Below are 25,419 nucleotides of genomic sequence, written 5' to 3' on the forward strand. Positions count from 1 at the left end.
CTGATCTTTAGGTGTTCTCAATTGGATATACTTCATGAGAGCAGCCACTGTGGAGGAAGGGCAAGGGAGAAGGGTTCATGGGCAGGAAATCAATAGTGGTGCAATTCCCAGGGTGAGGCAGCAGATTCTGCAGCCACTTATAAGTCCATTATTCACATCAGTTTTGGTGTCCGTGGTTATAAAGGACATATTCTTCATACCCCCTACACACCCACACAAGATGTGTTTAATACAACTACAGAGAAAGACTAGTTTATATTTTTGTAGAGCACCCATGAATATTTTAACTGGAGGGATATGATCTTTCATAGTTTAAATGTCCCACTTTCACATGCAAATATTTTGTACACAAATATTGGAAGGATTTTCTCTAGTCACTAGGTAAATATTCTGCTCAGAAATAGTTTCAGAGTTCTTCATAAAAAATCCAGTCAGTTCATAATTTAAATATGCTTGAGGGACTGAAGATTGAACAAGCAAAAGCATAAATTGCTCTTGAACTACTGAGGAACAAAAAGTAGAACAGGTATGTTTGTGTCTATGCTTGTTACTAAAGGATGAAAGGGTGAAGAAAAACTTTAAATTGGTACTGGAAAGACATTAGATTGCAGAATTCTGATGCAAAAAAATTCAGTAGAACTAGAAGCCTGAAATGAGAGCTAAAGGCATTAAGCCAGAGGATTGAAATGTAAAGTTTGTTCACAGTGGAGAGAAAAATATTTATTCCTTATTTTCTATTCCAAATAAATTTCTTCCTCATGCTGTAATCTCATGCTGCTGTTTATCTCAACCTGTGACTTTGCTTATTCCCTCTTCTCTTCTAAAAATCATGAAGCCAGTCGTGCATTTAATCAGCCTCTTTCCTAGCTGATGCCAAATAGGGAGCATATTCCCATCAAACACTTAAGCTGGTGAATTCCCCCAGTTAAATACCACCATTTTGAACTGGGAAGATTAACACAATAAAAAAACCAAAGGGAACAGAATTAAATTTCAAAGATACTCCAGGCCAACGTAGCACAGTGCTGAGCTCTGTACTCACGCAGAGAGCTGCTGGCCTCGGGCAGGCTAAATGAAACGTGTTTTACATCTGGATCAGAGTTACAAAAATCTTCATACTGCTATCCTTGCTTGGGTTTTTCTCCCTGAACAAATGGCAAAGAATATAGCAGCCACTATTGCTGTAGTTTGGATTTCATAAAATAGAATGGCTGTGCTTTCTCACTCCTATTCACTTATACCACTATTTGGCATTCAGACAGTGATATTCACTATCATATTCTTCAGTTAGCTACTGGTGGGCTGTTTGGGGCACAATAGTAGCCAGTTATGGGGCAGAAGAAGACAAAGTTATTCCCCTTTCCAGATCCGTTAAAAGTGCTTCCTATTCCATCACTAGGGGATAAAACAGCTATTTCTGTGAGCTGAAAAACTGAAGTATCTTTGAACTCTGTCTTCTTTTCTTTCAGGTGGTGCCCTAAGCTATGTTTTCAGTTGTAGGTAAATTTCAAAAATCTTGTTAATTATGGATCCCCCCATTAAAAAATGGAAAAATAGACCATTTTGTTCTCTGATGAACTGTAATGGAAGATCACATTGCAGGCAAGAAAGATACAAGACCAAAATTGGAAGGCCTTAATTTTTGAATGATGAACTCTCTCCAAGGTGACTGTACGAAAAGGGAAAAGAAAAATAACAGCTGTGGACAGACAGCAAAAGAAAACATGGAAACCCAGATTCCCTGCTCAGTAGACTATTCCTAGGGAACACTGCTTAAAGTAAATATGCTAAGACATCAGCAAAATTTACTGTTTTTATTGTCACCTCTCTAAGAAACTGCCAAGAAATCAGCTTCTTCTGATTTATTACATTTATTAACGTTTAGCCATTAAAGAGTATCACAAATAACAGTTATTCCCCCCCCCATACTTCTAATTATCATATCCTAGTTATATGTTCATAGTTTCAAATAATAAGGAATTTCTTATCTATGTGAAAAGCTTAATCTTTGTGTTACCTCAAATACAGGTTCTTGCCTGCTTGTATTTTGTCTCATATAATGCAGCCCAGATAGCACAGTACTTGGGAGACGGATTTGTGTGTGTGTGTGGTTTTTTTTAATTGGTCACTACCATTTTTTATATTGATTTCACTTTTAAGGAGGAAAAGAATGTAGCTTGGCAGAAGAGAAAATTTTCACTCTTTCCACCACTGCTGGTAAAACATACGTTATATGATTGAGAGAATTGACTTTCAGCTCTGAGAGGTTATAAATAGAAGGCATTGTCATTGTCTAGCAGTTCTCCTGCAAAGGAGAGCTAACTGAGTAGATTAATAAAATATTGGCATTAAAAAACCATTTTCAGTTAAATCTTAAAGTAGCTGATGAAATATTTCTATCGCAGTTCTGTCAGCTCATGCTCAAAGTAGGAACCCCTCCTGCTTGTTTTTTTTTTTATTATTTTTTGTGGGAGTTTTTTGAGGTTTTTTTTATTGTTGTTGCTTTTGTTTATTATTTTTGGGGGGTTTTTGTTTGTTTGTTTGATTGGTTGGTTTGGTTTTTTTAAGCAAAAAAAAACCTACCCCAAAACCAAAATACCTGAGCCTGGGGAGAGTGTGAGAATGTTCCATGCTCAGAGTTATAGATTATAGAATGGTTTGGGTTAGAAAGGACCTTCAAAGGCCATCTAGTCCAGCCCCCCTGCAATGAGCAGGGACATCTTTAACTAGATCAGGTTGCTCAGAGCTGCATGCAACCTGACCTTTAATGTTTCCAGGGATGGGGCATCCACCATCTCTCTGGGCAACCTGTGCCAGTGTTTCATCACCCACATCGAAAAAACCCCTAATTTCCTTGTATCTAGTCTTGAATCTACCTTCTTTTATTTTAAAACCGTTACCCCTTGTCCTGTCCTTACAGGCCCTGCTAGTCTGTCCCCAGAGACTTTTTCAAGTTACCTGAGATGGAGACTTCTCCAGACCTGCCAGGATCTCACAGAGGTCCTGTTGAGCTGCTTTGCTCTTTAGTGTCCATTTACAGTCTCAGGTACCCAAACACCAGATATGGTATGGAAGCAGCAAGGGAGTGAGCCTGGGAGATGGTTTGTGCAAAATGGTCCAGATCTGTGGCTGTGTTGTAGGTTGAGGCTCCCTGACGTAGGTGAGCTCACTTCTCTTCTGTGCAGAAAGAGGTGAGTGAAATGTAGAAATGGTCTAGGAGTTTGTAAATACCCTTAATGAGGCATTAGCTTTATTTTATATAAAGTGCAACGTGTGTCATATAAGACCTTGTATTTCAGGGATAGATAATTTAAAATCTAACAGTAATTTACCAGTCTAGCATCAGCCAAACCGTCTCTGTTTGGATTTTAATTCTTCTCCAGCTAAGGGATGACAGCAATGAAGATTAAAGATTTTTTTACTTCTCCTTAAGATCTCAGCAAACTGCAGATTTGAAACACAGAAAAGAGATTGACCTTCATATTAACCTGAATTTCTTTTCCTGTTTCTTCTTGAACATATTTTATTCTCTTTATGCACAGTAGGGCTCTTTTTTCATGTGCTTCGCTGTTGAACGAAATGCCAAAAAGATGGAGTGTGCACTTTTACATCAAAGAAATGATGAGACCATAAAAACTCATTTCCCTTGTGACTTCTTAAATTGTTGCTAAGGAATTGAATGAGTCTCTTTGAAACAATGTGTCCCTTTAAATTCTGTTTTCTTATTTGTCTTAAAACAGAATGCCACCATTTAATGTAGATCATGATACAAAGGCCACTAAGGTCAAGAAAAGATCTTTAGTTACTGCAGTAAGTGTTACGACAGATTTTTCAAGTATTTCATTATGTAAAACACAGGGCAGACAGTTTTAAAAAGAGCTAGTTATCTAAGGGGGAAAAAATGCCTGGTGTATTTTGTTTATTCAGCTAGAAAAATTTTGCCTTCACATGGGCAAGAAAGAATTAAGTGAATTCCCTTCTTACTGCACAGAATGGATCTGACAAGGACAAGAAAGGTCAAGTGGCAGTTAAATTCAGAGATCCAAACCAGCAAAAATATTGATTTACTTCAGTTTTTCTCATACATAAAGGTGATGTGAGGTAGAAACAAACAGTAACAGAACCCACAATATAAACTCTACTGGAGGGAAACCTTCTTCAGTTCTACCTGACAGTTTTGGGTAATCCCTCAGTGCTGGGATGAATAATTCGTTACTGCTTCAGTCCAGGAAGTTGCTAGAAATGGTCTTGATTGGAATGAAAAGGTATTGTAAAGCAATTAAGTTCTGACCATTAACAAAGCTCCCACAGGGTGCATTAATTTTTAAAAGTAGACAAAGACTGCATTTAGTAGCTGTATAACTGTGGCTATACTGAAATATGGGAAAATGCTGCAGCAAGTCAACACTGTTGTAAATATTCCTTATCAGTTTCCAGAAAAAGATTGTGAAGTTCTAATTGAGAAAAGCATTTAAGCATATGATGAACTTTCTTTTGTTTTAACTGAATATAAATTAAACAAACAGCTAAGCCCTTTGCTTAATAAGGAGAAATTTAAATGTCTGCTTATAGCCCAGGTTCAGTTTTCATTGAAGTTTCCATTCCTCTGAATTGGAGCCTTAATCCCCTGAATTTTTATGATATTTTTTGGATCTAGAATCCAGAAAATTCCACTTTTCTCACAGACATAAAGCAACCTCCTTAAAGATATCCATGGTATTCCTTTCCAAAGGTCCAGACCTCTGCTCTCTTTAATTTACAGTTTACTTCTCATTCCCAAGGCATGTAGTAACTTAAGCAGGCAATTTTACAACTTCTCACAATAGTGATTGCTTACTCTACCACTTAAAAAAATTCCAGTGATGGAGAAGATACTAAACCTTCTCTGTGCAGGTCTCTATCTCTGAAGGTGTCCAGTTGCTGACACTCGCCCTCTTCCCCCGCTCTGTACTCACACCCAGTTTCTGGTTGGTCAGTCTCTAGAAATGCCTAGGAAGAGACAGTCTCTGTTATGGTTCCGTGCTGGGATAGCACAACAATGGAAAAACATTGCTACCAGTAAAATATGTTTAACTGTTTTCCAAATGCTGGAGCGAGCCAACACTCCGTATCAAAGCCTTTGCAAAGGCATCAAGCCAGTTTCTCAGATTCCATTGTTTACAATCTCACTTAGGTTATTTCCCAACAACTTGGAAAATGCTGTTTTTGTATCTGAAATGAGTGTGTCCAGTGCCAAAGTGAGAATATGGGATACTTACAAAACAAGGCTATCTAGCATGACTGGCAGTCTTTAGGACTGAGTAACTAAATGGTTCTAGCAATTCCATTACTGAAGGTACTTCAACCATCTTGTGATTTACATATGGGGTTTAGTTTAAGTTTTTTGAGTTGGATTTTTTTTTTTCTTTTTTCTGACAACATGGTTCTGAGCCAAGGGATTGAGCCGGGTTTTGTTCCACACTACTGCTTTCCAAAACTGTCAATGCAGCAGATGCAGGAATACGGGTTGAGAGAATCACAAAGGGATAAGTGGGCAAATTTGCTCAGTGCTGCTGGTTGCAGAGTTTCTTGTGCTAAGCAGTTATTCTCTGGTACATAGAAAGGAGAAGCACAACTGTACAGGTAATTTTTAAAAAAGGCTTTCTTGTAAACTACACTGAAAATAGGTATTTTATACTATCACTTAAAAGTCTGAACATCATAACTTTGGTTTCAAATCCAAAGAAAGCAGGTACCCATTTCCAAATCTTACACATAATATGCTGCCATGTTAGATAATGCAGCCCTGATTCTAGAGGATGGAAGGTCACTAGCTTCAGTGTGCTTTGAAACAGAAGAAAAGCAGTTTTTAAAGGAAAAAGAAACCTTCAGAAGATCCAGTATTTATTTTTAAACCAGTAGGTTGCATTTAATATGCCACCTTGGTATTTTTTTTGACATCAGAAACAAGTATGTATATAGCAAGTTCATATCTCTTAATCTAAGAAAAATTGACAGCCCCTACATTTGGAAAACCTGCTATGCAAACAGCTGAACTGTTCAGATTAATTTAATTACAGGGGTTCTTCTGAGATACTTTTTCCATTTAAAATAATGGTGATTTCCACCTGATGAAACCTTTGGCATTTTTGTAATGTGTAATAAAATAATCACTACCATTGGGTTTGCTACCCAGTTTTCATCATGACTAATTTTTGTGGGTGAAATATTTCAATAAATATGGGTTGGGGTTTTTTTTCAGGCTAAAAAATTACTTTGAAGAAGAGGGAAAAGATGGACTTTCTGCACTGATATTGGAAAAAAATTGTTCTCCTATTTGCAGAGTGCACCAATGCCTTTTGATTAAAACTAAGAGTGAAAAATCTGACTCTAGTTTGAGAGCCTTAGGGGTAAAATTCCTTCAGTGAGCCAGGGAATGAAAAGAGAGTCAGGTAGCAGTGTGAATTTCCACACAGTCTCAAAAATGTGCTGCTCTGGAAGAACAGTTTCCAGCATTTGCCTGCAAACATTCCTGATGCCCTGCCCAGCTACTTAACTGACCTGTTATCTTTTGTGTTCTTTTCCTACAAACTGATGTCCAGCACAAATTACACTGAATTCTAAATTCACTGGCCAATTAACTAATAACTGCTAAAAATCTGTCTTGAAACTGTAGCATGGAACAGAGGTTAACTCTATGTGGAGTTACCAGGCTGATGAGATGATGATAAAAATGAATGAAATGTGCTGTCTTTTTAGAAGGCAGAACCCCTGTTTTCTTTACTTCTGCCCCCAGAATGTCATTGGCTTTTGAAAATATACTAGTAAAGTCCTTCTGTTACTGCTGTGATGCCTCTGCCTGTACTTTGTTGCACTCTAATATATCTTTCTCTTGAGAACGTTTGTACTTGTAAAGAACTGAGTCTGTGGTAACGCAACAGAGCTAGAAAAGACAAGAATGTTACTGATCTCAACCTAGACTTGCAATAAGCTTGGTGGAGTAATTAATGTTATCACCTTGCCACCTGTTTTCATTCCAAATGAGCGCTAGAATGTGGAGTTGCACAGTTTGTATTTCAGAACTTGCCTATAAGACAATAAAGGAACAGCACAACTGAGATACTGAGTGATGGTGAGAATGGTAAGGCAATAATTAATCATAGCTTTAAACTGAAAAGGGACAGGTTTAGATAAGATATTAGAAAGAAATTGTTCACTGTGAGGGTAGAGAGGCACTGGAACAATTGCCCAGGGAAGCCGTGGATGCCCTAACCCAGGTAGTGTCAAGGCCAGGTTGGATGGGACTTTGAGTGACCTGGTCTAGTGGGAGGTGTCCCTGCCCGTGGCAGGGGGGTTGGAAGGAGATGATTTTTAAGGTTCTTTCCAACCCAAACCATTCTATGAATCTCTAACTCCTACTGAGACCTTCAGTAACATTTATTTCTTTCATACCTACTTAGCCATGCAGTTAAAAATAAGACCAATCCTTACTTTGCAGGACTGAAGATTTTGATATTCACTAAAAAAAAAAAAGTCTATAGAGTAACTATGTCCTGAATATCTTCATAAAAGGAGTATTTTCAAGAACATTTCAATATGACATTCTAAAAAATGCAACATCAGAAAGAAGTAAAAAGCATTTGCATAGAAATGATCACAGTCATTCATGGTGGCCTAATTTGTGCCTATGTTTTATTTTTAGACTGTTTATGAAAATTCCAGGGCTGATTACTATATTCATTTCATGAAAATAGTAGAAATGTACTGATTCAGTGCATTACTCTCTTCAACCAGTCATAAGAAAGGATTTATCTCAGTTATCCAGGGTAAAAATTATATTGCTCAATTTCTTCATCTTTAGTGCATGTGATAACACAGAAAAAAACACTTTACAAAGTGCTTTCTATCAAGGGAATTCCAGTCCACAGTAAAGGAGTGCACTTTGAAGTAATGAAAAACATCATTTGGGGCTATTCACAAAAGAAACACTTAGTGTGTTTATGAATGTTTAAGTCTGTTATTCAGTTATGTGCTAGTAAATTATGCTGATGTATAACAAGAGAGCATGCTCAACACTGAGGAAGAAGTTATGACACTAAGGACATGTTATAACTGGAAAAGAATCTTTACCATGGTTGCAATTACCATCAAAGAAATAAAAAAAAAAAAAAAGGAAAAGTAAAGTTAAATAATAAACTTAATTTTGCTTTAGAATCAGTTCCCTTTCAGAATAAAGGAATAACTGTCAAAGGGGCTTTTGGAACAGAGTTGTGAGAGATTTTATAGACCAGTCAGAGGTCTAGAAAATATGATCTCTGAAGAAAGACTGTGAACTGGGACTCTTTTAGATTAAAAAAGAGAAAGCTAGGGCTAGGTGACCTCCCTTCCAGCTTTATATTTCTATGGAAATAAAAGGAACTGAAGGAGGGTCACTGCATCCAAAGACATAATCCTACCTTTCAGGAGATAAAAATTAGTTCTGTATAAAAGTTGAACTGTCACCTAACCCTTTCAGTCACCTATCCTACAAGACTTATATAAAGACATAAGGGGACATTAGTGTCTTTTTATTTCCAGTATAAGCAGGAAAGCAACTTGCATGGTGCAACGAGATTTCATTTATATGCAGAAGAGGGGGGTGTTGAATAAATTCTTGCTAGAGTGCTCTTTGCCTATTGTTTCCTTGTTTTGTTAATATTTACTATATAAATATTTAGCTAATAGATCAGATGATACTTGGAACTTTGTTGTATTAACACAATAAATAACTAATTGGTTTTTAACTGTTGGTGGTAAATATGTTTACAAATACCGTCACAAAGAGCACCTGGCCACCTCAGCAGGTCCTGACAACCTAACTTTCTAGCAAGACTGCTCATCAATTATATACATGAAGTATACACCATATGGCCATATGCTTTTCACTGGGATAATGGATGGTGTTTTGGTTTATGAAAATCATCTTCATAAAATGGAAATGACTCTTGCAAACCATCATATAAAAGGTGGACGAAAGTGAGCCCATTCAAAACTGGTATAAACTAATTGGGAAATTCGCTATTCACTGTTCTCCAAATAGTCTGTGATAACATTCACAGGTCCTTTGTTTGCTTTGCTTATAGGAGTGTACAGAGATGCCTTTTTTGGGAGGGGGGGTGGCAGGGCATTTTGCATATTATATGTGAGAACAGGTAGGCAGAGGTGGGAGAAGATGAGTAGAAGAAAGGGTGCATTGCAAAGGCTGTTTTAAATTTTGAAATTAAAGGCAGATAAATGGAATTCTGTGACCTGACAATATAGAAAATCAGTGGTAGAATCAAGCTGAGGAATCAAATCTGTTGTTTAGTATTTCTGCCATGGTTGTTCCAAACTAATCCTGTTTATCATCCTTGACTGTGCTTGTATATGTAGGTTGCTACTCTCCCTCTGTGCTTTCAATCTGTCCAATGCAATGAAGAGTTAGCAGTATAGAAGGTTTTAAATAGATGCTTTTTCACATTATGTTTGCTTTTAGCTTATTCTTTTTGATACAGCAAGAACACTGAACATGTGAAATTGTTAACATTTTCAGTTGTTTAGATGAAGAAACATCCCAAAAGTTACAGGTTCTATTTCTGAGAAATTCTAGCAATGTGCTTCATCTTTCAGACAGTTGCTGCAGAGACTTGTATAAATCTGGCATATTTGTTCTTGTATTAGTTTTTTTTTTTTTTTTCATTTTATTCTTGAGATTCTGCCTGGGAAGGAGTTGTTTTAAAAATTCATTATTATTTGATTGCAAGTTGGATGTCAGCCAACTAAATTTTTGGATTTGAAAGAAAATGCAGCATCAGCTTCTCTGGCACTATAATGGAATGAAACCCTCCAAGCACTCATTAAAAGGGCTTCTGCCGTCTAGCAAAATTAGATGAGGTGTAAATCACTGAACTACCATATGTGGTTTGAAATGGAATATTTAATTCTATAGAATCCAAACCCAAGGCTAAAGGGAAATTTAACTACATAAGCACAATATTTTGATGATGGAAGAAGTAATACCATTTTAGAGGTTTTATGTTTGATGTTTGAATTTAAAAAATGTCTATTGAGGGAACCTCCATTGATATCCACATTGTTATCTGGCACATAGGCAAATGCTTGAGGAGTAATAATAAAGTACAGTAATGACTTTCCCCACCAAAGAGTTTCTAAGGGCTGTAAAAATATTACTGGAAAATTTTGATTGTAGAGGCATGATCATAATAATTATTTCTTCCCTTAGCTTCGTCTTCATAATTTTGTGCCCTTTCATACAGCTCATATCAGGATAAGTTTGCTATTGCTCCTCAGTTGCTGAAGGATGGAGCTGGTTCCACTCCAGGATGCAGAAGGGATAAGGAACTATGAAACAGTCCTGCCTTTGATTTTGCTTGTATTCAAAATGAAGATGAAAAGCTATAGCTTTTTTCCAATAACAATAACAGTAGAAACATATGTAAATATTTCTATTAATTTTCTATTCACTGACACTTGTTGGGATTGGAGCTTCATTACGTTGATGCCACGAAAGTTTCAAAGAAAAAATGCCTGACCTGAAGTCTTTGTAAACAGACATAAGGAAAGGGATGTGGGTGCATTACCTGAATAAATAAATACATAGCAGAATGTTTCTCACTTTGTTATACATGAAGTAATTTGATTTTGACCCCTTGTGGCTCTATTTGAATTACAGTTTTATGAGGTTATATGGGGGTTTTATAAGTCTTTGCAGTAATTTAAGTTATCAGGCTTTAAGTTATCAGCCTTTAAATCCACTTTTGAGAATAAAGGTGAGATGGTGTTGTTTTATCATTACTATTTTCTAAATGCCTCTATGAGAGTAGGTAAGGATTAATTTCACGTGCTGCAAAATTTTAACTGCACCAACATGAAAACAAGTTTAAACAGAAAAACACTTTTTATTTCTTGTTTATACTGCACATGGGAATGGAACACTTCTGTAGGAAATGTGCTTCCCTGTTATGGCATGGATTAATAGATTCTAGGAACTATTTCTTTGTCTCTTCAAGCCAGACAAGGTGGGACCCATGAATTGCATTTTAAGAGGAATCACTTTGAAGACAAGGGAGAGATCATGTGAGAAAACTGGCATTTGAGGAAATCTTCTGCATAGTTTCAAATTTAAGAATAAAGACATCCTTCAGAAAAGGAATGAGCTTTAAAAGACTCAGAATGCGCAGCACTGTGCTGAGAATAAGCAATAGATTTGGTTCCTTCACATTGTTCTCTGGAGTGGGGAAGCGGAGCAGTGGGAGTGTATTGGGATCAAAGGATGGTTGGTAATTTATTTTGTGTCCTTTTCTACAGCTACTTTGATATCCAGCATAAGCTGAAATGAATAATGTTCATTTCTTGAGGAAAATATGGTGCATTTGAAAACCAGTGTTCAAATGAGCAATAATCCAGTCTGGCTTCCTTTGTGTTATCCAAAGCAGCAGCGTCTTCAGCTTCAGAGATAAGGGTAGGAAGACTGCTTAATTTCAAAGGTTTTCACTTTTATCTTAGACTGGGAAATCTGAATACTTTAATGGGTTTAGGTTTTTAATTTAATTCCAGGTTGCTCATCATTTCACCTTTCAGCTGGGCTATAGAGATAATTCAATCATATTTCCCTTGACAAGTCATCTGAATTATGCTTATATTTCTCTGCAGATGTGAAAATCAGCTGCCATAATAAAGAGTGTGACAGACACTTTTGCCTTCCCTCCCTCTTTCTCCCTTAATTTAGGTACTGTTCTGGTCTTGCTTCATAATGCAGATACAGGCACATGAAAGATAGCCCTTGTATAAAATGTAATGTGGTATTTTTGCATAGACACAATGTCAAAAGTTTTGGCAGGAAGGCCAGAGAGCAGTCATTAGGCAAGAAAAGCATCAAATATGCAAAACAAGCATATTCTGGAGGTAATTTGGGGAATGTGTGCTCTATTTTTGCCCAGAGTTCAAACACTGTACTCATCTGTTTACATACTTCTTCCCTTCCATAATTGTTTTTCAAAAAGACTCCTCCTAATTTTTTTCCAGGGCTATCCTTGCTATCCAGCATATAATCAGATCTTAACTTCTGATGCAAACACTTGAACATGGAGGAGGGTTCTCTGCTCTGATTCTTGATCCCAAATGGGTGATCAAGACACGAAGACAAGGTAGTAATTTCTTAAATTAATGTTTTTACTCTTAGACTTTACAAATTAATTTAGTATGTGAAATGTCTTCTCTTGAAGGTACCCCAAACAAGCTCAAGCATTTCACAGATTTGAGTGAATGCATGCTAAAGCCAATGTCACAACATTTCCATGCTCAGGTAAGGTCTGTCTTTTTAAGTTCATCTTCTTTTTGAGGTCATTAAATATGAAGATTTTTTTTTTTATCTCCAACATTGTTTTTGTCACCTCTGTTTTTTATGCTACCTCTGAAGGTCAAGACAGCCCCAGCTGCTCAGCTGTTAACCAGTGCCACACGGGGCTTTGCTGGATTTAGAACTCCTCAGGTGTGAACTGTCACCATCATTCCTCAGAGGTGTTTCTGCATTCTTTCCCTTAGGCAGCTGACTGTACTAACAGCGTTTTCTTCTAGTTAAGAGGCAAACAGGCACATTAAATACTTTTCCCTTGAGGCCCGGACTGTAATTCCTGAGTTTATTCTCTTTAATTGTAGACCATGCAAACTTGTGAAAGCTCAGTGTCTAAACCTACCCTTCAAGTGATGTGCTGTTGTTCTGCAGCTATAATTTTCTGATATTCTTCAGAAAGAAATGGGCATTCGTTTTTGCCCAAAATACTCACAGGAAACATCCATACTGTCTGCTGTTTATAAAATTGGCATTCATTTTATATTTGGCAGGTGTTCATACACAAACCCAGACATCTAACAGCCTTTTTATTCAAGGCATTATTGGTGCCTTGCTAACAGTAGTCCCTTTCAGAAGGGGAAGTAACACCTGGAACTTTCTACTTCATAAAGGCAGATTCTGGAATAAGGTGTGTATATAGGTGAGGGTATGTGAACTAAAAAAACCCAAAAAAGCCTAGAACAATTACAAAATTTTAGAAGTGTGTTACTGTGTGTGTGTGTGTGTGTGTGCGCACGCAGATTCATGTTCATGTGTGTGCACATCTATGTTAACACTTGAACATTAGGTTAAAACTTTATAACTTGCCTTACGTTATGGTAACTTTTCAGCCAGTAAATTATATAGACAAAGTTTATTATGAAATGTTTCTGCTGGTGTAATTAGACTTCTGAATTATTTAAATGGATGGAAAGAAACTCAGACCAAATTATGATTTTTCTCATTTTGGTTTTTTTTGGTAAACAACAAAGCAATCTTCCTCTAGGTAGAAAAATGGAGGAAAGGATAAAAATACAGAAGCACAAAATACAGTAAACTTACTTATGCTGCTGTATAAAATACTGCTCTGAAATAAGGATATTTTGCAAAAAAAATTTTTTCCATGAGATTTTATTACACCTTCCTTTTCTCAGGCTTTCGTATAGCCTGAAGCTATTTTTCTTCATGGCATAACAACACTATTTGTAGTTAGAGGCATAACCCATCCATAGTGTTACCTTTCAGTATGTGGTTCTCCTGATACTGATGCACAGGTAATAATATTTTTTTTTAGCAATGATGAAGCTACAGATAAGCTCCATGAGACACAGTTGAAAATCATATTTCATAATCTTGTTTTGAACATCACTTTAATATTTAATATGACCACGTGCAGCTCTGGCAGAAGTACACTGTGACACATGGAATTAATTTCAGGAGGCCAGATGCACATCTCATCTTGTAATGATGGTGGACAGTCAAAGTCAGTGTGACTGGGGAAGGCACCTGAAAAAAATGAAACTCCACCATCTGTCTTTGCTTCAAGCATTTGAAATTGCTTTTAAAGGAGTTCAAGAGGTACAGTATCAGTATGAGATGGAGAATTTGGAGAGGAAAATGGGTCGAAAACAACTGACAAGCCATCGTAATGTGGTATAATCCTTGTGGAAAACAGCAGTCTTTGATACAAAGAAATATAGAAGCTACTAATATTTCAAGCACAGAACTCTCCCATTTGAACTGAATATGAATATTATCATACCACTTTTGACCTGTTCTGTGCTTCAGCATTTTCTCATTTTAATCTGGCCTGCTTGGTCTATTTCTTTATATTTATCATAAGATATGTGTCATTTCTTCCCATATTTTATGATTTTTTTTTAGATTTTCAGATTGCTAAAAAATTCCTGATGCAATCATGTTAATTTTTGATGTAATTCTAATCTTTCCTCCATATTAGGATAATTTGCTGTTCTGTCTTTATCTCTTACATTCCTTTTTTCCTTATCACTTCTCAGATACTTGCATTCCCCAGAGCTACTTGAAGTCCATTACCCTTATTTTGTTAGTCACAATTTAAAGGAAGAATGGAAAACTTATCATTTTTATGATCTTCTTCACTTGAATTAACTTCCAATTTAAGATTCTCAACCACTTCCTCCTAAAGAAAGAAATTCTAGACAAAAGGGGTGATTAGACATTGGAATTGGCTCCCTAGGGAGGTGGTGGAGTCACTGTCCCTGGAAGTGTTCCAGGAAAGACTGGATGTGGCACTCAGTGCCATGGTCTGGTAGACAAGGTGGTGTTCAGTTATAGGTTGGACTCAACAATCTCAGAGGTCTTTTCCAACCTAATTGGTTCCACGATTCTGTTTGTGGATCTGTACTTCAGGTGTTCGATGGCTCACTTTGCATTCTCCCTTTCCTGCAAACTTTTCCATTCTCTCCTCTCTCTCCTCCCCTCCTTGGCTTTGGCCATGCACATTCTGAACCCGTAACCTGAAAAGAGAGGGTAGTAAAGCCTGCAGATTATTTTTCACCTTTTAAAACTAGTTTGAAGCCCTGCTCATGCAGAGCAATTTGCCAGGCTGGTGAGAAGGTTTTCCTCAGCAGTGAGCCTCACAGCCAGCTCTCCTGCATGCCCTCCTGTGCACCACCTGTGCAGCCAGACCTCCCCATGGCACAGCCTGAGCCTTTATCCATGGCTGAGGGCATGCATAAGGTCAGCTTATCTCTACTTGTAGCTTCTCTAGCCTCATCCCTGCAGTAACACCAGCACACAAGAGTACAAACAAGAGCTGCCACATGCATCCGTTTGCTTTTTTGTGGCAATAAACCTTGTCACTTCAGAGAAATGAAGTAATCCTTCATAATTATTATTTCTACCATTTTCTGAAAATGTGGAAATTAATGTGTTAAGCTAATTAAATAACTGCTTCTGCGCTTGAAAAAGTATTATATTTATACAAGAGAGTTATTTCTTCAAATTACTGAAAATAGTTGCATTGAATGAATACAATATGCCAATTATATTCCTGGCATATAATGTCTGTTTCGACATGAATACTGAGGGAAAATTTAATCTACTCAATTCTTTTTTGACATCTAGTAGAGAAGACAGAGATCAATGCATGCATAGCCTCTCATTTTTGCCAATTTTATGCAAATCAAATAGCAAAAAAGAGCATAATTTTATTGCATTATTCCATTATGCCTAGTACAATTATTGCTTTGCTATCCTTGTTGCAGTCTATTTGATGTACTTGTTTTTCCATTTTTTTGCAAGTATCACTTTCCAAAGTTTAATAGTACAACTACTCAAGTATTAACTGAAAAAAGGAGGAAGTAATTTTTAAAAAAATACATATAAAGAAAACCCAGGAAAATTCAGTAGAAACTGGAAAGGAAAATATGACTTTAGGAAAAGCAAATTATTTCATTACAGTTAAAAAATATTGAAAAAATAAGTATTAAAAGGTTAGCAAGGTAGCCATTATTAAAAGTTCTTTTAAAAGAAAAGTAAAAAATCTGCATGAGATTATATTGAAGTAGAATCACTAAGACTAGGCAATATCACCCCTAAGGAGCCGAACCACAATATAAAGATAAAAACTGTATTAATCAAAATACTGATTATAGTGCTGATTTAACATTTACCAAACATTTTATTTGATACTCTTTGAAGAATTTGGTGTAGGACTTACAAAGCTCTTGGGTAAAGTATAATGTGTTGAGGAAGAACCAGTAGCCATCAATAATAAATTCATTCTTCCTAAGCCTTGCAAAGAAAAAAATAGTGATAGGAGAAAATTGGAGCATATAGTTTATTTTTATTTTCAAAATCTTTTAGTAAGGCTTTTTTTCAATATCATTTAGCAAACGAGCCAGAAAAAAATGTGGAAACCTCTGCTAAATTCTGAAGAAGAGGTTTAAATCCCAGTAAGGTCAATGGAATTTTATTATCCTCTAATAATTTTTTCAGCATTTTGTTGAAACTTATGAATAAAAAGAATAAATACAGAAACAAAGGCAAAAGAAGAATCTCAAAGATCATTTCCTGATTTAAAAAAGAATGAGAAAAAATAAAGTAAATGCTTTCTAAGCAAGAAAAAAGTCTAATAATGGTGTCCCTTTGGGTTCATTAAAAGGGTATTGGATAAATTCAGTATACCTACTAATGATGTGTAAGGAAGGTTGAATTGTGAGACTGAGCTTTGCTGACAAGGCAAAAATGCCCTAGCTTAGGCAAGATTAAGTAGGATTGTGAAAAACTCCAGAAGGAATAGCAGGGAAAATGAAAGGCAGGAGAATGGATGCAGAAAAATATGCAGCAGAAGGGACATTTGCCTTGGGAAATGTCAGTGCAGGATGCATCAAGGTTTCAGCAATGGCATAAAATTACATATCTATTAATTAGAAAGACTTCTAAAAACTTAGTATTCTAAAAAATAAAAGATTCATTCTAAGAGTCAAGATCAATGTTGGCTGATTTGTTCAATTATAAATGGAAGTGCTCAGATAGGCTACTTAATTTTTAGCATGTGTACAGAAAGTATATAGAAAAACATAGTATGATTTTATTTCCTGGTTTAGTAGACTTTTATTTGAAAGCAAACAGGTGTTTCAAATAATGACAATGTCATTATCAATGCTGGTATTGTCTGGTCTCTGTTTTTCTGAAATCTCTTTCACCTTTAAATGGACCTGAAAACAACTTGTAATTTACCACATTATTCTTCACCCACAGTCCACAACTTAAAAATAAGAATGTAAAAATGTCATTATTTTTTTCTTCATGAAAAAATTCTGCAAATGGACAAATATTTCAGTAAAACTCCAGCCTCTTTCTTTGTAGAGTAGATTTTACACCTCAGCTAATGCATACGCATAAAAAATACAGAACTGACTGTATTTTCTTCAGATACGGATTTTTGAGAAAATTAAATAAACATTAATTTCCCCCTCCTTTGTTTTGTAGACCTTTCTGAGTTTGGTAAGCTTCCTACAGCACCTACAGTCTTTATTTTATGGCAGTTTGCTTCTTGGAGATGATAATTCATGTCGACTTACTGCCATAGCAAAATACATGCAGAGGTGTTAAGAGAGGTAAGACTTTCTATCAAGGTTTCAAGATTTCACTTTAAAAGTATATCAGTGAATTTTCTGAAAAGTTTATGTCTTTCTAAATTTAGAAAAAAATGAGTAGGCAAGGCAAGGCTTATATTTTTAATCTTATAAAATTCATAGCTCCCAAGAGTTGACTTACTGGATAGGACAACATAAACAGAAAATTGTAACACACATTATTCTGTTAGCATTAGAATCTGATAAATAGGGACACATTTTTTTTACCTCATGGAAGAGACTGATAGTTTTCATAATATCAGAAAGGGTTTTATGGAATGGCTCAGGTGACTCAATGTTGCTCAATGAAAATTGAGCATGAAATTCACAAAAAAAAAAAAAAAGCTTTTTGTTGTCCTTCATACAAAGTGTTGGGTGCATATTTGGAAAGAAAAGGGAAAGCTTACACTCAAGTTATCCTTGTAAGGCTCAGTAAGAAGCCTGTACACTGTTCTGGTGTGCTAAGCTCTTCAATCACTCTGTAGCTGTTCCCTCCATTACAGTCATCTACACACTAGTTTTACCAATGTGTCATAAGGCCAACTCAGATCTATATTTCCCTGTCCAGAAGCAGTGCAGAGCTCGGCCCCTTTTCATTAATGAGTCCAATAATATCTGTCCCAAGGAGAAAGGAAAGGGCACAGAAAACATTTGCTTCTCTTAGTATCCTTGCGAAGAGGTCAACCCAAATGATAATCATTTTTCTCCTTCTTCTCTTCAGCTGCTTATATTGTTCTTCTCAACATCACTGCAAAAACACATCTGCACTGGATACTGTAAGTAGGATTAAGCATCCTTAAGGGAAGAGGATGTCTGAAGCAAGGCTTCATCGGTATCAGCCTGTAGGGGAGGGCCAGCAGAGCAGGGAGGGGTGCATGTGTGTGTGCATGGGGGCCAGGGAGGAGAGGATGGTTCCTGCTATATTCTTGTCCTCAGAATCTTGCAGAAATTCTGAACAGCTGAAGAAGTCTGTGTTTGAGGGCTGTTTTGCTTTATCCGTTCCACCCTGTCTCATAACAGCAATCATTGAGATTTTAAATATACTTTAAGCTGTTTTAGTGAATGAACATGAATGTATCGGCATTTTCCCTTGTATATTAGTGCTTAGGTTTTGATAGTAACAGCCTGGAAGCCTTTATATTTGGTTGAGTTTTTTTTGCTTCCCTGCTACAATGGATATATTCTTGGAAGGCTTTGTTCACATCACCTTCTACATCGCTGCTCTAGTTTGTAATCTCATTATCTATTTTTATCCACTCATTTAAAACTTTTGAGAAGTTGTTCAAATGCTTTTAAGTTCTAAATCTACCCAAGATGGTTCAGTACATTAGTTCTTTAAAAGTGTAAATGATTTCTGTGTCAAGAACCGAAAGGATGAAAGGTGTAAAATGTTACACTTGCAAGAAAAGTGGAACTTACAGATATGCATGTAAAAATGAAAGGATTGACAGATCTGACTGACTCCTCACAGCCAGATTTGTTAACTTCATCTGACACCAAAAAAATCCCATGAAATCAGCACAGAAGAGAACCAGTATTGGCATTCGTACATCATTCATTTCCTGGAATTATGAAATATCTACTGCATTGCTGTGACATACAGCAGACAAAAGCTTTGCATTCCTTTATTTTCACAGTGTGTTACTTTTTATTCAGGAGACAGCGGTGCGATGTTTCTTCCTTGATGTTCTAAATCTAGAAACCTTTCTAGTTGTGTTTAATTTTTTTTATGATTGTTTATGCAGTAAAAGCACTATCATGCTTTTACTATCTGCACCTCTTATAACCACTCTAGTACTTATCTGTTGGCCTATTTGTGTTGTTTGTTTTTTTTCTCAAGTCTCACACAATTACTAAAAAGCTGTTTAAGTTTGCTCAACGTAACTTTGTACTTTTTCTGTTGTTGTTTTGGGTTTGGTTTTGTGCTTTTGAATAGATCTCTTGCCTGGTAAAGGGTTGTTGAAATCCTAGCTTTGCTGTGAGTGGTATTTGAATGTTAATTTCAAACATTTTCAAAAATTTGGCTGACTTCTTTAGATCTGAAACAAAATCTTCCTTCAATCTCAGAAAAAGATGGTTCCAGCTTTAGAACTTTTTTGGTTGGTTTAAAGGAATTGAGAAAGTGGAGGAGGAATGTATAACGTTACCCTGTCATGGTAAGCAAAACTATGCTTAAAGAATATTTTTGAACTGACATTGTGTCTTGGACTGGGATCTCCTTTTAACTGCATTTCTGGTCCCATAATGGTGTTTAACAGAGGACAGTTGTTCAGCAGCTTTAATCACATGTGATATTGTATAATTAGCAGACTGTTGAACAAAGGCTTCAGCCTCAGCTTTTTATCATAAAATATAAAGCAGCAACACAATTTCCATTTCCCCTCCTTGCATGAACTCACCAAGTCACTACCAAACACATACAAAGAGATGCCTTATAGCTATTAAATGTGTCTGATGCAGGACAATGAAATGATCTATCTCAGCTGTTAGGAAGACAATGTACAATGTACTCCTGGACTGAGAGCGGCTTTTGGACCTCCTGACATCTTCTGGAAAAATTACTTTTCACCTCTGTTTTCCCCACACACTAGCAAGTGTTCCCTCCATCAAGACTGTAAGCTCCTTAAGGCACAGACTCTTTTTCTGTGATGTTTACTGTGTTTGGCTTTGACATCCTGATCTGGGTTGGCCTCTTTTTTTCACACAAAGCACAAATAGATACCCCTTACAGTAATACTGATTGACTTTGATTTTTTGGGAATTCAGGTTAAGATTTAATGGTGTGCCTAGGAAAACAGGTTAAACCAAACCCCAAACAATTCCTATGTGTCCCAAGGGTAAGAACTTCAGAATCTGGAGACTGGTCAATTTGGATCTGATTCCAGACACTAAAAGTGGTCACTTTGGAGTTACCTATTTTGAGATGGTACCAGGAGATGAAATTAAATACCCTTTCTTCATCTGCTTTGAACAGAGACATCATGTCATAAATTCCCAATTTCAGTGTTAGGAGAAAGTTTCAGAGGGTTTGACTGACTGTAAAATGAAACAGGTTATAGTAAAGTTGGAAGAGATGGACTGTGTATGGAACACGTTTCACGAAAAAAAGAAAAGGACATTTTAGACAACTTTATTACAAGAACTACTTTTGCACAAGAACTTTGTGACTGCTCATGTTATAAGCAGGAGGCAAGGTCTTGATCTGAACCGTAAAACGGGAAGATGGAGTAAACCTTAGGAAGGTGAGGTTTCCAAAACAAGCTGTAACATCTCTTCCAGTACTGACCGGGGCGAGTTCAAAGCAAACCGCCTCTGAACTTTGCAGGACCCGAGGAACACACCGGAGCAGCCCGGCCCGGCGAAGAGAAGCCAAGGTAGCGGACCGGGGGACACCAGAACCTTCGGTGGAGCGGGTCGGGGGTCTCCGGGGGCTACCGGGGCCGCTCCCCCGCTCCCGAGCGCCGGGCGGGGCCGCCCCCGCGGGACCTCCGAGGTGCGGGCGGTGTCCGCACAAAGCCACGGGCGCTTCGCGCCCCGTGGGGCTCCATCTCCCCATCCCCTTGTTTTCCATAGCGTGGGCGGCAGAGTGCGCTGGGAGCGCGGGGGAAGGAGCGGGCGCGGCGTGCGGGAGCTGCCGGTGCGCGGTTCCCCCTCCCCGGGCCGGACCCCGCTTCCCACCCAGGGACGGACCCAAGCGGACCGAGGGGCGGGAGGCGGCTCCGAGCGGAGATGACAATTAGCCTTTAAAAATGGCTGCTTGGAAGCTGTCAGCTGGGACGCGGAGGGGCTGTTAACCCTCCTCTCCCCGCCGCACGCCTCCCTTCTCTGCAGGGCTAATAGCGGAGCGGGGGATAAGAGCTCTCCAGCCCTTTCCCCGCCCCGCCGGAGCTCGATGCCGTAGCGGCTCCGGGGCCCGGCCGCCCTCACTTCCCAGCTGGCTGCCTGGCGAAGGGACGGCGTTCCCCGCCTCCCTCCCCGCGCTGCCGCTGCGTGTGAGCCGCGAGCACCGGGACCACAAAGGAGGAGGGGGAGCCGCGGGATACATGGTCCAGGGTGGTGTGTGCGCGCCGGCGGGGGGCATCTCTGCCGAGGAGGAAACACAAGGTCAAGAGGCGGCTCTTCTCCTCCTCCTCCTCCTCCTCCATGGAAGAAGACGGGAGCGATGAGCCCTGAGGAGGACGGCGAAGAGAAGGGGCGGATGGCTGAGCGCTGCCGGGCTTCCCCTCGGGATTGACGCGGGCGCGGAGAGCTGAAGGGGCCGGAGGAGGCAGCGCTGGGGTCGGGAGGGAGGGAGGGAGGAGAGGAAGGCGAGGAGGAAGCGGGGGGTTTGAATCTCCCTGGCTGGATTATCTCCCTTCAGGGGAAGCTGCCATCGCCGCCCGGCCTCGGCCCGCGGCCCCTGCGGCCAAGATGGACCTGGGCAGCGCCGCCCGGAGAGCGGGAGCTGCCCCCGCAACCCCGGCCGCCTGGAGACCTTTCCCCTCCGCCTGCTGCTGCTGCTTCGCCTCGCTCCTGGATGTGAACAGCTGGCTGCTCTTCTACGGCTTCCTCTACCTGGCTCTCTACGCCCAGGTGTCCCAGTCCAAGTCCTGCGACAAAATCTCCTGCTTTTCGGGTCATTGTGTCAACTCCACCTGTGTCTGCGACCAGGGCTGGGTGGGAGACCAGTGCCAACACTGCCAGGGCAGGTTCAAGTAAGTCTCTGCTTATTACCATTTACTTCTTTTCATCTCTACACCCTTTCCCTCTCATTTCACTTGCCTGTTTTTCGTTTTGACTGTGTCTGCTGTGATTCTGTTCATGTGTGGTGGAAGTATATGGCAGAAGTTAAGGCTCAAATAGGCTCCTCCACCTCTTAAGAGCACAGGATACAGTCTTGCGAAGGAAAATAGTACCTGCTGACTTACCGCTGAAAATAGGCTGCTCCACTTCATGGGAACCGAGAGACAGAAATCGACCTGAAGCTGTGTCGCTGCTGTCCCTTCTGGAAGGGTCATGGAAATGACATGTGCACTCATAGGGCTGCCCAGGGAGCAAAAACTAGTAGTGGATTTTAATGACTTTTTCCATCTGAAGAGTAAAAGTGTTTAGCTCATTCCAGTCTTCCTTTCTTTCAGGTGTTCTAGTTAAGTGGGTATTGCTCAGTTACATTCAGCACAACGTGAGTGCAACTGAGTGAAATGTACATCCCTAAGGACAAGGTTTGCAGGAGAGAGTGGAAAACGTAAACCCCTAACATGTTTTTGCTCAGTAGAGCTCGAACTACCTTCTCATTCTTAAAAGTGAATGTGATACCAAGTCATTGATCAGTATGAAAGAAGCACACCCAGACATTTGCTTTTCTATATGTAGTGGGAAAGAAGACTTAATTTATAGGGCTGTCACTTTCCTCCCGCCCCCTTTGCTATCAGCGTGAAGACTGGATGTGAAGAATACTGCTCGCTGTTATTTTGCGATATAATCTTGGGCAGGACATCTCATCTCATTCCCTTGTAAAACACCCCTTAAAAGCAGGAACTCTATTTATTAAGTATGATGACATATATAGCTAGAAAGTTGTTCTAATATCTGATTAGTAATGAGACATCGGTGAACTTAAGTCTTAGGGAATTCAAATCCTGGCTTTGAAAAATTACTTTTTATAGGTTAACTATCAATAATTGTTTTTAAAAATTTTAATTTAAAAATTGTTTCTAAGTTCAGTTTTCAGTTTTCTCTCTGGAGTACTGAAATTAAGCTATATAATTTACATCTCTTTTAAACATTTAACACGTAGTCACTCATTCTTAAATAAATAAAAAGGTAAATCCACTAACTTGTTAGCTTGGGAAGGAGTAGCTGAGGTCAGACGTGTTAGCTGAAGTAATGTACACACTGCTGAGAAAGTAACAATTCACTGATAATATTTGGATAATATCCCATCAGTACTATTATAACTCAGGTATAAAGGTAATGCAAGAACAAATCTTGCATTTTTCTGCATATGAACTTGATAATAAGGTTTCAAAGCTGGTCATTTTTTGCCTGTATGTACTGGGGGTTTGGGGTTTGTCCTGCTCTGTGCAGTGGAACAATGGGCTAATTGCTGAGGGATTGAGAGTGAGGAGAGGTGGCCCAGGTGAATCTTCTTTGTGTATGTGGATCTGCAGAGCTATAATTTCCTTGCTTTAAAGAGATTACTTGTATCCTTTGTCTTGGTGCCACTCGCAGCAGACCCTGATAATGCAAGGACCAGAGCAAACTGGTCCTTTCAGTTTGAAAATTTCAGTTTCAAAGCTTGTTATGACTTAGTATATTCTCTGAATTGTTACTGGGACCTCTATCCTGTCCTTACAGGTATTATCTTGCTTATCTGTTGAAACATTTATATTTCTTGACATTGGTTGTGTTTGTCAAGTGAGGAAGCACAGTGGTTATATTTTCCTTCTGGTAGAAAGTTAATAATCCATCCCCACCTAGAGGAAGTTCTGCCTGAATGTTGGAAGGGCACCTCTTCTGAGCTGAGCTAACAGAGTGGTTAATCGATGTGCTGTTAGAAGTTTTGATTTCTCATTAACTCCTCTATATTCTTTCATGCTTAGCTTTAGAAGTGATAGTGATACTTGCATTGTGATTTTGATCACGGAAGTAAGCTGTTGGAGACCTATTTTTTACTGAGGACACTTTCATAGCAGTATCTCTAATAGCTCATCTTTAATCTTTATTCTTGGAAGCAAAGTATACTTTGCAATGAAAATAAGCAGCCTAAGATTTAAAGCTTTTCAAGCCCTGTGAGTTGGGGATGGAGTGAAATATGTTTAATGTTTCCTACAATGCAAGCAGCAGCTTGGAGTGGTTGTATTTTGAATCCTGAAAATTCAGATGGGTGTTGAATGGGTGATGAGTCAAGCTCCATGTATTTCCATCTGAAGAGCTGGAAAGAGAATGTTAGTCTGCCTGATGTGTAGGTGATTGAAGACCTTTCTGACCTCTCTGGGAGTTGATGGTTTGACTTATTGTGGTGGAACATTTGCCTATTGTTTCTGTTTTTCTGTGAAGCTGAGCTTTATCCTTAAATAGCCATGGTTGAACTTTTGCAGCAGTTTGACAAGTTCTGTTTAATGTACATCACTGCTGCAGCAGTTACTTCTGTTAATAAGAATTATTATGCAGATTGTTTCAGAATGACAAAAATTGCAACGTGTGTTTTTGTTACGGAGGGTTGTAGATACGATATACAAATGTTAATAGAACCTTTTTTTATTACTCTAAACATTTACATTGTGTCGAAGTTGCAGCTGTTTGAAGTGCCTGCGTGTGTCTCTGTTACCCAAGATTTTAATTGAACTTTTAATAGCCCAAATTGGACATGTGTAAAACCTGTCTCTACGTTATCTGAAGAAACAGATTTTCAAGGATAGGCTTAAAACAGTTGAAAATAAAAGGGTCTTTCTTTTTCTTCATCTAAGTGAAGTATGGTTATTTTTGCTCTCTGTAAATGAGTGACTTGCATTAGCAAGCACCTGAAACGTTATTTTAAGAGGAGAAATACTCTGCCTAAGGGTAACTTGGGACCATTAATTCTTTGGTGAGAGATGTGGAGTATTTTTTACTTTGTTTTATTTCTTTTCTCGATTGAGAAATAATAACATAGCAGAGATATATCAGAAATAATTGATCAATCTTCATAAGCAGGTGTCAATTGACAGTATTATGGTAACCTTGCCTTTTCCCTGTAGGAGAACTTCCGAGTAAGTGGACTGCTTAGCAAATGTTGCTCCGAGCTGAATGAAAGAAGGATGGATGGGTGATAAAATGAGCAGAAAGATTGTCCAGCACCATTTTACCCTTTTCTTACTCTTATTTGCCAACTTTATTTATCCTTTGTATTGTGAAACATGTGGTAACTCATTACAGAAATTGAGATGTTGCTATTCTTACTGCAGTGCATTCACATCTGTGTTACTC

General features: G+C 38.5%; 1 protein-coding gene across 9 annotated transcripts in view; it reads left to right on the plus strand.

Moving 5' to 3' along the window:
• Positions 1-21,786: 21,786 nt before the first annotated feature.
• Positions 21,787-25,419, plus strand: part of ATRNL1 (attractin like 1) — a 466,156-nt gene continuing 462,523 nt past the window's right edge. For 4 of the 9 annotated variants that reach the window (XM_064663418.1, XM_064663422.1, XM_064663424.1 and 1 more), the window contains exon 1: positions 21,788-22,166. In XM_064663418.1, coding sequence (XP_064519488.1) covers positions 21,883-22,166 — 284 coding nt within the window. In that variant the 5' untranslated portion in view covers positions 21,788-21,882. Of the gene's footprint in view, positions 22,167-25,419 lie in introns of all 9 variants that reach the window. The other 5 variants (XM_064663416.1, XM_064663423.1, XM_064663421.1 and 2 more) reach the window with 4 other exon arrangements.

The sequence above is a fragment of the Pseudopipra pipra genome, chromosome 8 (assembly GCF_036250125.1).
Source record: "Pseudopipra pipra isolate bDixPip1 chromosome 8, bDixPip1.hap1, whole genome shotgun sequence".
NCBI classification, from domain to species: domain Eukaryota; kingdom Metazoa; phylum Chordata; class Aves; order Passeriformes; family Pipridae; genus Pseudopipra; species Pseudopipra pipra.